This window comes from Schistocerca nitens, chromosome 2 (genome assembly GCF_023898315.1).
Source record: "Schistocerca nitens isolate TAMUIC-IGC-003100 chromosome 2, iqSchNite1.1, whole genome shotgun sequence".
Taxonomy (NCBI): domain Eukaryota; kingdom Metazoa; phylum Arthropoda; class Insecta; order Orthoptera; family Acrididae; genus Schistocerca; species Schistocerca nitens.
In genome coordinates, this window is record NC_064615.1 from 458,992,388 (window position 1) to 459,010,247 (window position 17,860).

Here is a 17,860-nt window from a genome sequence, read left to right on the forward strand (position 1 = left end):
CTTCCCTTTCTATGTGACAGTACCTAGTCTGAGCAGGAGTCAGAATTTTTGAGGCATAAGCAGTAGGCCTCTTGGAGCCATCGAGATATCTATTAGCCAGTACCACCCCCAGCCCATATTGTGATGCATCTGTCACAAGGACCAAGTGGAGGCCTGATTGGTGCATTACTCAGCAGGGTGTAGACAGCAACATGGTCTTAATGGTGGAAAATGTGGTTTCACAAGCTGATGACCAGCAGAAATGAGACCCTTTGCACAGCAACGCATGTAAATCTGTGCAATTGTCGCTGCCCAGGTGAAAGTTTGTGGTAGTAAGTGACTTTGCATAGAAAAGCCTGAAGTTCTTTGTCTGGTGTAGGGTGTGAAAGTGACACAATAGCAGAAACATGTTGTCGCATGTGTTTGAGACCCTCATGAGGAACTTCAGTTCCAAGATTGAAAAAAATTGACATTTTTCTAAATTACACTTCAGCCCAGCCGCTTGGAGAAGAGAAAAATGAGTACAGGGTTTTTGCAGATGTTCTTTAGTGGAGGTACTGGAAACTACAATGTCACTCAAATAATCTGCACAACCTGGTACAGACACTGTAAGTTGTTCCAAAAAATGTTGAAAAATAGTGGGAGCACTGGCAACTCCAAAAGGCAGCTGCAAGTATTGGCACATTCCAAAAGGAGTATTGACAACTAATATACATTTTGACTCTGTATCTAAAGAGAGTTGTAAATAGGTGTCTGACAAGTCAATTTTTGAGAAATATTGACCATCTGATAACTTTGCAAAGAGTTCATCCAGGTGCAGTTTTGGATATGTATCCACTATAGATTGTGCATTCACAGAAACTTTAAAATCATCACAGTGGTGTAACCTGCCTGACGATTTCTTTGCTATAACCAAGGGATGGGTCATTCACTTGATGCAATAGGCCGAACAATGCCGATTCTGTGAGGCAATCTAATTCATCTTTGACTTGCTCCCTGAGTGCCACAGGAACCAGACAGTGCAGAAAAAACAAGGCCTAGTGTAAGGTTTCATGGTAAAGTGCAATTGAAAATTGTCGGCACACCCCAATCCAGGAGAGAACAGAGAGGAAAACTCGGAACATAATGCATCTAACTGTGTATATGGAACTTTTTCAGACACTAAATTCACTTCATATGAAGTGGTAAAACCAGACTACTTAAAAGCTCCTAATTCAAAAATATTCTCTGTATGTCTATTAACTACATCAAGAAATGTAAGTGAGTGGACTAATGATTTGTAGGTCACTGGGGCAAAGAACTGTCTGAGAAAAGGAATGCTCTGTTTATTGTAATGTATTAATGTGCATGACACAGGGAGAAGCAGAGGGGAGCTCAAGTCCATATAATGTGTGAGTTTAATAAGGTTACCACAGTTCCTGTATTGACTTGTATGTGCAGGACTTTATGGAAAACCATAACATCAGTGGAAAGCTTGTTTGGGGTAACAGAAATAGCTGATATGATGTTTACATCCACATCTGCAAAAGTATCATTGTGCTGAATATTTTCATTACAAACATAAGCAATGTGACCCTTTTGTTGCAATTATGACCAGTAGATCAGTGTTTTGGGCTGTCTGGATACTCATGGTTAATGAAACAATAAGGACAGGATGAGAACATGGAATGCATATGTTGCTGTTTACTGATCTGTTTGCTTTATTGATACAGCTGGTGGTGGCAAGGCTGGCCAACTTGATGTTGTGATTGTGTGCGGACTGCCACAACTATGTCTTCCCACTGTGAACAGTCTGAAGCTTGGTGTGAAGGAGAGGGCTGGACTGCTGACACCTCATACCATTATTTAATTTGGTTGCCTACAGCTCACAACACCTTGAATGGCTGCAATACCTAAAACCTTGGAGACAGATTATTTTTATTGATAAATGATAACAATTAGCTAGTTTGCATTGCCACAAAAGCTACATGGAGAAAATTCAAAAATTGCCAGCTGCTACCAAGACTATTTTCCCACTTTGGGATACAAAAGCCACCATCTCATACAACTGACCCAACTGACTCATTTCTACAGGACAAAGAAAATGTGAACATAGGAGCACTTCCATAAGACTTTCAAGGCATGAAATAAAGCTTAAGTCTGCTCATGAATCAAATTTCTGTATTCTGTTGCTTAAAAATGAGACCAGAATGGAATTTGAGATTAACTGCTGTAGACAATGTTAACATGTTCCATCATCTTTCGGGTGTGCACTCGGGACAGCGACAATTCTTCTTGCGATATTTCGGCTAGAAACCTCCCAGCCATCTTCAAGGCGAGTTGGAGACTGAGTTCATAGCATTTGCGCATGCCTATTTAGATGGAGAGTCACGTGATACAAAGCTGCTGAGGATTGAAAGTGCATGCGTCAAAGATATCAAAGTCACCACTACTGCGCTAGTCATAGATAAGATGTATATAGCAAAGATAAACGGATAAGCGCAGAGTGCAAACAAAATAGTACTGCTGTGAATCCACCGTGCTTGTAAATAAATAATTAATCTTTAAAAGTGGTAATATCTGTTGGAAGTGAAGATGCAGAAATTCTTTCCGAGTGAAGGTGTGAAATAAGCGGTTTCCAAGCATTGTCAAGATGAAATCCTTCGTCACGGTTTAGCAGGTTGTCGGCTAGTTGTATTTCTACAGCTTCCTTAACAACTGTGTCCCAGAAAGATGAAGCAGTAGTTAAAATCTTAACATCTTTATAATCCATGGCATGGCAAGTAGAAATGCAATGTTCGGCAACTGCTGATTTGTTGGACTGAAGAAGACATGTGTACCGGTGGTGTTCGACGCATCGTTCCTGTACAGTGCACATGGTTTGCCCTATGTAACGTTTGCCACACTCAAAAGGGATTTCATAAACTCCCGCCTTTCGCAAGAGCAGATCATCCTTAACAGATCCCAACAAGGCTGCAGTCTTAGCTGCTGGGTGGAATATCACATCCACTTTATGTTTCTTCAAGATTCTAGCGATTTTAGAAGAAACATTACCCACGTATGGGAGAAAGGCTGTAGACTTCACTTCCCTTTCCACTTCCTCATCCTTATCCTGTGATTTTTCTGCAGCTTTTATTTGTAGGGCTTTCTTAATCTGCTGTTGCGAATAGCCATTTCTCCTAAAAACTGCCTCCAGATGTACAAGCTCATCCTGCAGGCTGTCAACATCAGACACTACATGAGCCCTGTGGACCAAAGTTTTCAGACCACTCATAATTTGCGACAGAGATGGTGGCAGCTAGACGCCTGCAAATACAGGTCTGTGTGTGTGGGCTTACGGTATATGCAATGACCTAGGGATCCATCTTCTTTCCGGCGAACCAGCACATCCAGAAATGGTAAACAGCCATTCTTCTCTCCCTCCATAGTGAACTTGATGTTTCCATGAATGGAATTGAGATGTTCCAAAAACTCTATCAGTTTATCCTCTCCGTGGGGCCACACTATGAAAGTGTCATCCACATATCTCCAGAAGACCGTCGGTTTAAATACTGCTGAGTTGAGGGCTTTCTCTTCAAAATTCTCCATAAACAAATTAGCCACCAGGGGAGAGAGAGGGCTCCCCATAGTGACACCGTCAATTTGTTCATAATATTGTTCATCAAATAAAAAATAAGTGGAGGTTAATGCATGCTTAAACAAAGCTGTTATATCATCCTCAAACTTGCTGCTAATGAGATACAAGGAGTCAGCCAGAGGTACTTTGGTGAACAACGAGACAACGTCAAAACTAACTAATAAATCTGTGCTATTGAGCTTCAGACCATTCAACCTACTGATAAAATCCGATGAGTTGTGGATATGATGTTCACATTTCCCCACAAATGGTCTCAACAGAGAGGCTAAATATTTTGCCAATTTTGCCAAATTTTGAAGAAAGGATGTCCAACACTGACATCACACCCTCTTCAGAAAGATAAGTTAAAAACATGTGTATTTCAATCTTCATGGTATGAGCAGCACAAGTGGTTGTGTGGTGGCCCTACAAAAGGAAAATTATTCTGCAGGATATGTTTGCTCTGAAGCACAGAAAAACAAAATGGTCTGCCGAGGGTTCTGATAATCCAGAGAATCTGTATAGAGGTTTAGCACAGCATGCTTCTTATAAAGATCATCTAAATAGTTTTATTTGAATTAAAGAACTATCCAAACAAATGTTTAGTATTTCAGAATTACTTAATGAACATCACAAACGAATGAAAATGAGACACAACAGTGAAGTGAAAACTAACAGAGAGATCATGAAAATTCTAATTGACATCATAAGTCTTTTGTGTGAACAGGATATGAGACAGGAGATTCCCTGTGTCCTGGAAATCTCAGAGCCTTTTTTAAACTTGTGCCAAAAAGTGATGAAGATTCAAAAGCATACAGGAAGAAATAGGCTATTTTTTGAATTTTATAAAAATCACACAGAACATACTGATTCAATGTATAAATGAATCCATTTATGAATGTATACATTCAAGGTTGGGTAGAAGCTCATTTTATGCCTGGATTGTGGATGAAGCAACACATGTTTTGGACTAGTCACAATGCTCTATTCTTATGTGGCTGGTGAACTGCAGCAGTGACATTCAAGAATTTCTTCTTGGTTTTCATGATGTTAGCCAAGCTAGAACTGTTGCTGCTTTATTCACTATGCTGAGTGGCATGTTTCAGAATTATGATATAAAGAACAAACTGGTAGCCCAGATCTATGGTTGTGATCCTCTTCTTGCAGGAGAATTAAATAAACTCCAATCTTAGGTCAGTGAAATTGCCTCCCAAGCTATTTTTATCTACTGATTTGCACATCATTTAAATTTAGTCTTACAGCAGAGCCATTCTTGTATAATATCACTAACGATTTTTTCTCCATGCTTCACAGTATTCAGTTCTCCAATTGGGTTCAGCATTTCCCTGTAGACAGTGTGGATTCTGTATTATGAACATATGGTGTGTTCTTCAATCATTCACAGCTGCATGTAGAACTGGAGACTGTATTTCCTTACCAGCATAAATAAACATTTTAGTTTGTCAGTTTGAGAGATGTAATGAAAAGAGAATGAAATGGACCAAATTCTTCCAGGAGCTTTCAAACTGTTTTGTCTGATTTTTTACCATCCTTGCAACACATTCTTCAGTTGAAAGGAGTTTTTGTAGTTTTAAATGCATAAAAACATATTTGAGGAATAGTATGGCCCAGGATTGTATATCAGCTCTTGGCTCTTGTCCACACCTCATTTGAGAAACCAGTGATTACTTGAAAACCAAGATCATGGTACGGTGATGTCATCAAAAGATTTGGGAAGAAGAAGGATTGTTGAGTTAACTTATTTTATAAGTAACAATGCTCAACTGCACAATCTACCAGTCCATTTGTAGATAAAATTAAGTGTCATTATTATTATTATCATTATTATTATTGAAAATAGAATGAAGGCTTTCACCCCAAAAGATTTTCCAGTGACAGTTATTGTTATTATAATTATCATTATCATTATTATTATTATTATTGTTGTTATTATTACTGCTGGCAGTAGTATTAGTAGTGGTAGTCTTCATCATCATCTTAGTAGTAATAGTAGTAGCAGCGGTGGTCATTATAAATGCAAGGTATGTGTGTACTGAAAGGGAAGGAAAAGGGATTTTCCGATATGTTTCCCAGCCTCCACAGAATTGGGTCCAAAAATAAGAAAATCACTTTTGAGGTAGGGCATGGGGGAGGGGGAGCGGTGTGTGGAGAGGCAGTGGTGGGGTGCTTCACTGCTCCACCAGGTAAATACCAAGATTTTAAAAGATCTAGTTATCTTTCCAAGCTGTGTGAGGATTGTGAATTATTCTGAAGCAAAACCACACTTACTGAAAGTTTGCCTCTTCTCTTTCATTTGATTTTGGGTTTCAGGTCTATCAGTAGCATATAATAGCTGTCAATATTCACTGTTTGACCTTCAGGATTGTAATTAATCCACAGTGTACCTCCCATATCCACAAAACTGTCATCATCAACTTTCCTGCAGAACATGGCTTTTGAAATTTTTTTCCTGAGGTGAAGTTCGATATTTCAACATAATATTATGCTGTTTACTGAGTGGTTGATACTGATGGACCCAAATCTCATCACTGATTACTATGTGGCTAAGAAAGTCTCTCCCTCCTCTCCAAACCACACCATATGTTAGATTAAGTGCTACCAATCCTTTTCTCATATTCTTTAATGTTCCTGTTCATTTTGGAAGTGGATGACCTACATGAATGGTTTTTGTCACAGACAGATAAATGCTCACTTTTAAATGTTTCATTCACTAAGAGAGTTATCACTGTATTGTAACTTCATTCTGCAAATTATCTCCAAATATTTAGTGACTTCAAAGTACAGCAAACAAAACATTCCAATCATTTCTTTCATGGTGCATCTGGCCAATGGGGAATTTATGAGAAAATGATCTGAAACCATTAAAAATAGGGCTATTCTTTTGACCAACAGAGCACTGCACAAGAAAAACCGTGAGAATTATGCATGTCATTGTTGAGTCAGTGATATCAACCTATGGAGTACAAAAAAGTGTTTTTTATTATTGACTTACCCTCATAGCTGTGTACATATGTTATGTATATTCACCCAGAAACAGCCTCCATGATGTTTATATTCTTACAGCACATTTGTCAATAACTGCCAAAATGCAACAAGTGATATTTGTTTGTGTATTTATTTGTTTTGAATGAAGTCTGTGTAACATACATCATCTTTTCTTCATTTATATATTTGTTATGGTTCACTACATAAATTGTGAATGAATATTATCATGAAAATTAATAGTATTTAGTCTCAAAAAGTTAGCTACATAGTTTTACTGTTGTTATTGAAACAGATTTTATTTGTACTGTGTACAACTGTGTATTGACTGATACATGTGTAGTTTGACATTGTTTATATAGAAGTCCCTGCAATATTTAAAATAAATTTTATTATTTTATAATACACACATTCTTATACTTTCATTTTTTTCAGCAACAAGAAAAGAAGAACTTCGATATGTAAAAGAATCATACATTTGGAATACTATTGGAATATCTCTTGTTCATACCATTCCAATCATGTCTGCATCAACATTGCTGCTGTTCAGAAGCTTGTTTAATGTTCCTTCATACATGGTGAGTTACTTACCATAATTATGGGTAAAGAGTAAATTGCTACCCAGTATTGCATTAGCTGTCTAATTAGTTTCATTTAAGTTGATAATTTTTTTAACAACAGAAAAACACCACAAAATCATATTGCTTTTGATTGCCATCATGTATAGCATCAATTGTAAGAGACTGCATCTGTGGTCTTCAAAATGGTATGTTTAAATGTGAACACAAATGAGAAGGACACCTCTATTCATATTACCAATATTATAGAATGAAGAGAGGTTTAAAAAAAAGCAAAAGGAAAGGAAAATCTACCTTTTTTTGTGGTCATTGTATCACAGAATAGATGTTTTCAGTTTGTCAGAGACATTTCAGTTCCTGCATTGTGGAAAAGTTATCATCATTAATTGGAAAATATTAATAACTTTCCACATGTGGGTGTATATTTTTAAGAGTGAATTATCATAGAATAGAAAATCAGCTAAAGTTGCTCAACAAGGGAAAGTCATCTGGACTGTATGAGGTACTGGTAATTCTACAGAAACAACATGAAAGAAATTTCTCATCTCTCAGCAGGTTACTAGTGCAATCAAGTGCACATTGCTGAACATTGATCTCTGTGGCAGATGACTTCTACATGTTCCTTTGTTGAGCCAATGGTATCAGTTATGGCAGCAGATGGCACAAGATTACAAAGATTGGACTGTTGGATTGTGCATCATTCAAAATGTTTTACCTGGTCAGATAAGTCATGTTTGTTGCTACACCAAGTCAGTAATCATGTCCAGATGTGCTACCATCCAGTAAAATGGCTGCTCAAAATATGCACTGTGCCAGGGATGCAGGCCAGTGGGGGCAGCATTGTGCTATGCTGGATGCTGAAGTTCACCTGAGGTTCCACAGGACATGTGGTTGTAATCAGATGCACTTTGTCATCTGTGGACTAAGTGCAAATTATTGCAGATACATGCATGCTTTCATGTATTATGTCTTCCCATGGCTTTATCCAGCATGATAATTTCTCATGTCACAAGGCCAGAATCATGCTACCGTGGTACGGGGAGCACGGCAGTGAACTCGTGTTGATTTCCTGGCCACCAAATTTGCTTGACCTGAACTCAGTGGAACACATATGTTTTATTATGAGCTGTCAGCTCCATGCCCACAAAACACCAGCCATAATTTATGGGGATTTGGTGACCTCTGAGTAGAAATCTGAGGCCAAATAACTCTGACACAACTGCAAAGGATTTGTCAAATTCAGCTATGTAGAACTGCTGCTGTGCTGTGTTTCAAAAATACACAAACATACTATTAAGCAGGCAGCCACAATGCCTTGACACTTCAGAGTATACTCTCTGATTAATGTAAGGAATTTCATCTCTGTTATCTCTCCATGGCATTTGCACTTTTTGTTCTTTACTCATCCTTCAGTTCCACAAATAAATTCTGGTAGTCAGGGCCATATTTAGTACCTATGGACCCATATGCAAAGTTTATGTGGGCCCTGTCAATACAAATTGTGTGGTAATTAACCCAAAACATAAGTTTCAGAGCAATTTTTTAATTAAGGCTTATTTTGTAATTGTATAAAAATCTACTGTAATTTCTGATTACAGTGATAGCCATCTTTGCTGTGACGTATTTGTTATTAGCCTACAATGGTGGGTACAGGTGCTGGGGCAGATCTGTATATTGTTGCTGCAGTAGTGGGTGCAGCATCATAATATGTAATGGGGATGTAGACAAATTTTCTGTGATTTGGAATAGTTTTAAGTCCTTCTTTGTTTCTTTAAACCAATATAGGTTTTATTTTTTTCTGGAAATAATCAAAAAATTTTTGGTTGGTCTATTTGGGTTCATTCAAAGATGTGTCCATGTAAAATCAGTTCCTCTTTTCTCATTGTTTCTGAGATTTTTTTGGTTGTTTGTTAAAGGGTTTTGTTTTTGATGTGGATTACCAATGCACTATTTTCTAGTCTCGATATATGTCAGTTCCCTGCTGTTTGGGTGTCAGTCACAGTTCCTTGAGTATTCAATTTGTAAATAATATCACAGTCAGTGTGTGCACCAACTTTCCAAATGGAAGGTAACCTGATAGTATTTTTCTTATATATCCTCACTTTGATCTCCAACGTTTCAACTGGTCCATGGTTGGTGAAGAATAGTTTCTGTTGCATTTTAGAATTATTTTTTCATTCCATGATAGGGACCTTTTGTTACAAATGTATGTGATTTTGCTAAGTTGGAAGGCCAATTGAACTGTATTTGTTCTAGATTCCACAGCCTTTTTCTAAATGTCATTCCAGCTGACCCATTCTTCAAGATATTTGAACTCTTTAATGATTTCTATTTTTTGTTCTCCAAATTTAAGATGTTCCAGTGTTTTTTATATTTGTCATTCACTTGGTAAATTCAAAAGAGATTTTGAGACCAATTTTTCCTGCTTGTTTTTGTAGTTTGATGGTCTGCTCTTAAGCTTCTCCCCAGGTTTTAACTATTAGAACCACATCATCTGCAAAGGCTAGGCAATTGACTTTGATGCCTTTGGTCTTTGTTCCTAATAAGATTTCATTATAGGTCTTCATGTTCCAATCTCTGACTACTTTTTTAGTGCACAGTTAAATAGCAGTGAGGTGAGTCCACCTTCTTCCCATACACCAGTTTTTATCTCAAAATAGTTGGAGAGCTCTGAATTTAACTTTGGAGAATGTCTCAGTAAGGGTTTCACTGTTTAGGTTTGTGGTTTTTTTTTTTTTTTTTTTTTTTTTTTTGGCTAGGTTTAGTGCTTTTAGTATAGATACAAGGGATTTCCAGTCTACTGAGTTGTACACTTTTTTAAAAATCAATGAAATTGATAATATATGATATTGCTCCTGTTTTTTGATAGATGATGAGGTTTTTGAGATAAAGGATTTGTCCTGGGCAGCCTCTTCCTTTGCTGAAACTTGCCGGTATTCTCCAAATTGGTCTTCTAGTTGGGGTTCTGTTCTGTTTAGTAGGACTTTTAGAATATCTTGTATGTTCATCTAAGGGTGAAATCCCTCTATAGTTGCCTGTTTTGGACAATTTCTTATGGAGTGGGTAGATGAGAGCCATGTTCCACTGATCCAGAATTCTTTCATTCAGTTCAGCTGTGATTTGGTTTTTGTCTGTCTAGTACACTGTCCAGTCACGTTAACATGATCACTTGCCAAAAGCCAGAATAACAACCATTTGCAGTGTGGACTAATGTGAGATACGGAGGAAGAGGGTCAGGGAGATTCCAGAAGGTACCAACAGGGATGTAGGGTCATGCAAAGTGGTCCCACAGGATCTTGATTGGGCTTAAATCTGAAGAGTGTGGTGCCAGGGGAGTACAGTAAACTCATCCTGTTGTTCCTTGAACCATACACATACACTGCAAGCTGTATAACACACTGCACTGTCATCCAGGTAGCTGCCATAATGCCACAAAACATTCCCCCAGATCATAATTCTCCCTCCTGCAGCTTGGACTCTCCCAACAATTGTTGCAGGGTGTATGTTTTCAGGAGTTTCACTCTATTCAAGCCAACTGCCATCTGTCTGATGGAGCATAAGACATGATTAATCTGAAAAGGCCACCTGTCACCACTCAGTGGACATCCAGCTACGAGACTGACAAGCAAATTCCAGCCTTCATCACCAATGAATAGTAGTCAGCATGGGTGCATGAACCATGCACCTGCTGCAGAGGTCAATATGCAGCAACTTTCAATGAACAGTCATAAAGAAAACACTGTTGGTAGCCCCTTGGTTTATCTGCATGGTCACCTACTCAACAGTTGCATGTCTATTTACCTGTACACATCTCCACAGCTGTCATTCACCCATGCCATCTACAACCTGCAGTGTACCACAGTTGCCTCATTGTAGGTTTTGGATAGCATCATTTTGCCATGCAGGGTATTTTTCAACCAAGGTGACATGTGAACAGTTTAAAAGTTTAGCCATTTTGGATATGCTTCCACCCTTCGCCCAAAAGTCAAGGATCATACCCATTTGGATGACAAATAAATTGCTCAGTTCTTGCATTACAACAGCGACTGCAGTGTTTCCCCCCATCCCTCCCCAACACACTTTATATACCCTTCACCGCTAATGCTGTCACCTGCCATCTGTGAGCGGCTGTCGCAAGATGGCACTGAACATAGGTGGTGCTCACATTAAGGTGACTGGATCATGTAGTTTTCAAGACCCTACATCATTGTTTTAGTTCCTCAATGGTGAGTAGTTCCTAGTTAGCATTGGTTGTGTTTCATGTGCTGAACTTCATTTTTTTCTATGGCTTTTTCTCAGTTGTGGAGGTTTTAAATATTCTCCTGATATTTTGCAATTATCCTTGTTGTTGTTGGCAATACTTTTTGTCTTGGAGTTGTAGGGCTTGTGGGTTGTATTTAGTTATTTTTTGTTTAAAAGTCTGTAAAAGATTTTTATGTTGTTTTTGATTAAGCCTTCATTGATCTGAAAGAGGAGTAGGTCTTCTTGGGCTTTTTTGATTCTTTTGAGGTTGTTTCTGACTCATTTCCTCACATTTAAGATGTTTTGTCTGTTATATTCATTTTTCTGTGATTGCCACTGTCTTTTCTTCTCAGTTCAATGAATCTGTCACAAACTTCTCTCCGATAGGCTTGTTTTTGGCTTTGGTTGTGTGAGTTGGTTGGTCAGGTTTTGTTATTAGGATTTCTTTTTTTTTTCATCCCAGTTTTGGTTTTGCATGTCTTCAGTTGCAACGGGAAACTTTTTTGAGTTTATTATCTTCTTTCAATGATAATTTCTGCTCTTGAGTTTATTGGTTCAGTTTTTTTTCTTTTGGCAACAATTTTTGAGTTTTATTTTAGAAAGGTAGTGATCAGAGTCTAGGTTTGCACCTCTGAGGACTTTGGCATTTTGTATTTCTCCATGGGACTATATGGGACATGTGATTAAGTTTGAAAGCACATAGATGATTTTTTGGTGAGCTCTGTGTTTCCTATTGCCTTGGTAACTTTTTAAAAGGCATTGATTTCAGGACCATGTTGTCTGCTTCTCTTAGTTCTCTCAATCTTATGCCATTTTGGTTAGTTCTGTTATGTGATGGATAGTTCCTAAGAATGTTTCTACATCTGCATTCACGTCTACATCAATACTCAGCAAATCACCATGAGGCACATGACAGAGGATATGTACCATTGTAACAGTTGTAGGGGTTTCTTCCTGTTCCAGTCATGTATGGAGCATGGGAAGAATGATTGATTGACTGCTTCTGTGTGTGCAGTAATTATTCTGATCTTATCGTTACAATCCCTATGTGAGCAATATGTAGAGGATTGCAGTACAGGGTGACACAGAATAATGGGAATGTTTGACTTGAGTAGTGGCAGCAATGGGCAGGTGGTAGCATTGCATGTTCATGATGTTTAGCGAGTAAACAGTCCGCCATTTCAGTAATCATGGATCAGTGGAATGGACGACAGCATGCATTAATCATAAAAATGTTTTATAAAATCAATGATAGTTTTGTAGTGGCATAGAGAGAGTTTTGATGTTTTTATAATTTAGGATGTCATGATGCCATTCTGTTGAAACTCACAATAAAATGTTGGATTAATAACTCTGAAGAGACTGGATCTGTCCTCAAGAAGAAACCAACAGGACAAACAAGAAGTGTGCATTCTCCAGTGAAAATTGATGTTGTAAGCAAGTCTGTCTTTTGGAGCCCACGGCATTCAATTCATAAGCAAGCAGCTGTGGTTGGAATGTCCCAGGAGAGTGCTTGCAGAATTATTCATCTCGATTTAAAATTTAATCCGTACAAACTACAGATGGTGCTACAATTGCAGGACAACAGTTACCGATTACGATTAGGATTCTGTCAACAAATGATAGCAAAAATAAACAATGACAATGAATTTCTAAGCAAGTTGTGGATGTCAGACAAGGCACATTTTCATCTCACAGGTTATGTGAATAAACAGAACTATCGTTACTGGGCAAACACAAATCCTAATGATGTTCATGAGTGCCCCTTATATGCTAGTAATGTGACAGTATGGTGTGGTGTTTCATCACATTGGATTATTGGGCTGTATTTTTTCACAAATGAAAAGGGAAACACAGTAACTGTCAATGCTGTTCATTACATGGAGATTTTACAAACTTTCATTTCACATGCATTGAACAACTTTCCAACCATTCAAGAAGCCTGGTTTCACCAGGATGGATCAACATCACACACTGCATGGCAATTGATGGCATATGTGTGAGAATTGTTTGGCAACCATGTGATGTCATGATTCAGTAACATTCCCTGGCCCCCTAGATCACCAGATTTGTCTGTTTGTGATTTTTTCTTGTGGGACTACCTCAAGAGTAAAGTCTACACAACTCAAACAAGAACCCTGGATGAGTTAAAACAGAGAATTCAGGGTGCAATTCACAGTATCCCAGCTGAGATGTTGCAGCTGTCAATGAGGAATCTCAACAGCAGATTTCGCGAATGCGTTTGTACAGGAGGATCCCATGTAAAGGACATAATTTTAAAAAAATGATAAATGCCATCAATATTTGGTAAATGACAAAGTTGTAGGATTTCAATCACTATGAATGCAATTTCTTTCTTTCCTTCATCACTTTTACTGGATTGTGAATGTGTTCCTGTTTTTCTGTGTCACCCTGTATATCTGTAGAATAATCATTTAAAACTGATTTTTGAAACTTTGTTAATAGACTTTTTCGAGATAGTTTACATCTGTCTTTAAGAGTCTGCCATTTCAGTTCCTTCAGTACCTCTCTGACACACTTCCATGGATTAAACAAACCTGTGACCAATTGTGCTGCCTTTCTCTGTGCACATTCAGTACCTGTATTAGTCCTGTCTGGTATGGGTCCAACGCCCTTGGGCAATATTGTAGAATTGGTTAGATGAGTGATTTTATAGACTGATTTCTCTTCCCCAGTATTCTACCAATAACCTGATGTCTACCACCTGTTTTACCCACAACTGAACCTATGTGATCATTTGATTTCATATCCCAACAAAGTGTTATCCCCAGGAATTTGTATGAATTGGCTGATTCCAACAGTCACTCACTACATTATAGTCATAGAATACTACATTTTTTTCATTTTGTAAAGTGCAAAATTTTACATTTCTGAACATTTTGAACAAGTTGCCAACTCTGTACAGTGCTTAAATATTATCAGGCTTTGACAGAATATTTATGCAACTTCCCTCAGATAGTACTTCATTATAGATAACTGCATCATCTGCAAAAAGCCTGATTTTACTATTAATATTGTCCGGAAGGCCATTAATATACAACATGAACAGCAAGGGTCCCAACGCACTTCTGTGGGACACACCCAAAGTTACTTCTGCATTTGATGATGACTCTCCATCCAAGATAACATGTTGTGTCCTTCCTACCAAAAAATCCTTTTGACAATAAGTGTAGGTGTGATACTGAGTCGTCAAATGCTTTTCAGAAACCAAGAAACACTGCATCTACCTGGTTGCCTTGATCAAGTTATTAGTATGTCATGAGAGAAAAGTACGAGTTGAGTTTCACATGGTTGATGTTTTCGAAATCCATGCTGGTTGACATTGAGGATTTCATTCTGTTCAAGTTACCTCATTATGTTTGAGCTCAGAATATGTTCTACAATTCTACAGCAAATCGATGTTAAGGATAATGGATGTAGTTTTGTGGATCACTTCTACTACTTTTATTGTAGATAGGTGTGCCCTATGCTTTTCTCCAAGAACTGGGCACACTTTTTTGTGAAGTGAGAAGAATGGCTCTCAGCCTCAAATTTAGTATAAACTAAACTACTCCCAAACAGACCATGAAGGCCCAACAGTATTGACTGGCCGCTGTGTCATCCTCAGCTCATAGGCATCACTGGATGCGGATACAGAGGGGCATGCGGTCAGCACACCGCTCTCCCAGCCGTATGTCAGTTTCCAAGACCGGTGCCACTCATTTTCAATCAAGTAGCTCCTCAGTTTGCCTCACAAGGGCTGAGTGCACTCCGCTTGCCGACAGTGTTCAGCAGACCGGATGGTCACCCATCCCAGTGCTAGCCCAGCCTGATAGTGCTTAACTTCGGTGATCTGACTGGAACTGGTGTTATCACTGCGGCAAGGCCGTTGGCCAAATTTAGTATAGAATCTCTTAGGGATTTCATTGGGCCCTGGAGCTTTGTTCAATTTTAACAAGTTCATCTGTTTCTCAACACCACTGACACTAATACTTACTTCAGTCACCTTTGCAGTGGTACAAGGATTAAATTAGGGCAATTCTTGTGGGTTTTCCTTAGTAAAGGGCTATTTGAAAATAGAGTTAAGCATTTAAGCTTTTGCTTTGGTACCCTCAATATCAGTTCATATGTCATTCGCTAGAGACTGGACACTACCTTTGGTGCCACTAACAGTCTTTACATACGACCAGAATTTATTTGGGTTCTGTGAGAGATCATTTGACAGTATTCTGCTACAGAAGCCGTTGAAGGTAACATGCATTGCTCTCTTGGTAGACAAACATGTTTCATTCAGCATTTCTTTATCTGTAGCCTTATGCTTTGTTTTGAACATATTATACAGTAATCTCTGTTTCTTTAAAAGTCTCTTTACAGTGACTGTATACCATGGAGGTTCTCTTTCATAATGGGCTGTTCTACTAGGTACATATCTATCCAGTGCATGGCCAATGATTCTCTTAAACTTGAGCCAGAGTTCCTCTACATGCTCCTGCCCTGTGCAGAAAGTTTCAAGTTTGTCATTGAGATATGACACTACTAATTTTTTGTCTAGTTTAGTGAACATATATATCTTACTGCTTGTTTTAGTTGTCCGTTGTACTTTGGTAATCATTGTTACCAGAACTTTGTCATGGTCAATGGTACCAATTTCAATGTTGACATCCTCAAAGACATCGGGTCTATTTGTTGCCACTAGATGCAATATATTTCCATCATGAGTGGGGTTGCTAACTAACTGTTTTAGGTAGTACTCAGAGAAGACATTTAGTAATGTTTCACAGGATGTCTTATCACACCCACCACCAACAAAACTGTAATTTTCTCAGTTAATTGGTGGACTGATTAAAGTCTCCGCTGATGATTACATTATGATTGACAAAGTTACATACAAGGGAACAGGTTTTCTCTAAGGTTTTCGGTAACATCAGGAGATGAATCTGGTGGGCAATAGAAGGATTGAATTATCATGTTATGCTCAACACTAATACTGACTGTTGCCCAAATGCTGTCACATGCAGCTTCAGTTTCCATCATGGTGGATTTGAGTTTCTTGTCTACTGTGACAAATACACCACCTCCATTCGCCCTTTTGCCTAACCTTTCGATATACACTTAAATATTCCCAAAACGTCTCACTGCTATCAATTTTTGGTTTCAACCAGCTTTCTGCAGCTAGTATTATGTGGCTTCACTGGTTTACATGAGCACTTCAAACTCTGGCATTTTGTTGTGAAAGCTTCAGCAATTTACCATTATGATTTTAATACTCCCACCTGTGGGAGGCATTTCTTTCGACCTTACACTGATCCTTCTGAGTTTATTACTGATATCATTATCTGGATTGGATAAAGAGTTGCCTAATGTAAAACTATCCTTATGTGCATCCCCCACACAATCAGCTACCTGATTAGCAGCCTCTGATGTGTAGTGCACACCTGACCTATTTAGGCGGACCCTACAATTCTCAACCCTATGATGCAAGTTCAGGAAATCACTGCCTAGCTTGTCACAGACCATTTGAGGTCTCTTTTTCAGTGCTTCCACCAACTCAGAACTAAAGGGCCACTTTCGGTTCTGGCAACAATGTTGCAAATTGTGAGCTTTGTTGAAACTCTATGTGGAAGGCTGGTCTTTTCAAACTTCTCTGCCAATCACTGGAGTGAACTAAGAATGACATCGGATCCCAGACAACAGGCATCATTTGTTCCAATGTTCACCACAATCTGCAGTTGGTTGTACCCTGTTCCATCAGTGGCTGCTGGAATAGCCTCTTCAGTATGTTGAATGGGGCTTCCAGCCATACACACTGAATGCAGCTGGAGTCATTTCCTGTTTCTTACTGCCATTTCCCTAAGGGGTACTATCATTTGCCATACATTTGAACTGCCAACAATTAATAGACCCCTATACTTTCGTGTTTGCCTTCTCCTGATACTGGACAAAACAGTTTTCCCCAAAACAGGTGAAGTGAATTACAATGGCTCAGTTACAGTTTCAGTGAAAGGCAGGGTGATCAGTACAACACCCTGAGTCCTCCCCAGTCGCCGTCCATGCTATACAGGACACCTAGATCTACCATTGACACACCCCTCACAGTCAAGTGGATGGGCAATGACAGAACCTGTACTTTCTGCAGAGAAGACAGGATCCACAGGAGATGACAGTACTTGATGTACCTCTGGTACAGTTACATGACTTGCAGGAGCTCTTCCAACACACCAATTTGCAGCAGCTGTCAATCGTTTGACAGTAGCCAGGGCAATTTACAGCTGCTTCCAAATGTCAACCAACTCATCTCGTATTTGAGAACAGCATTCACAGTTGGATTGCATTTTAGCTGGCACATTGTATATCGAAGCAGTGACAAATAACTTTAAATCTGCTGATTATCTTCCAATCTGTTGAGCTAAGAGATTGCTAATTCCCTGTAAGAACTGAAGCAGATACAGAAAATGAGATTTCT

General features: G+C 38.7%; 1 protein-coding gene across 1 annotated transcript in view; it reads left to right on the forward strand.

The window, feature by feature from the left end:
- The window catches only part of LOC126236346 (ATP-binding cassette sub-family C member 12-like), a 535,156-nt gene that overhangs the window by 171,274 nt on the left and 346,022 nt on the right, over window positions 1-17,860 (forward strand). Inside the window, exon 10 of the mRNA XM_049945576.1 lies at window positions 7,013-7,155. Coding sequence (XP_049801533.1) covers window positions 7,013-7,155 — 143 coding nt within the window. The remainder of the gene's footprint in view (window positions 1-7,012; window positions 7,156-17,860) is intronic.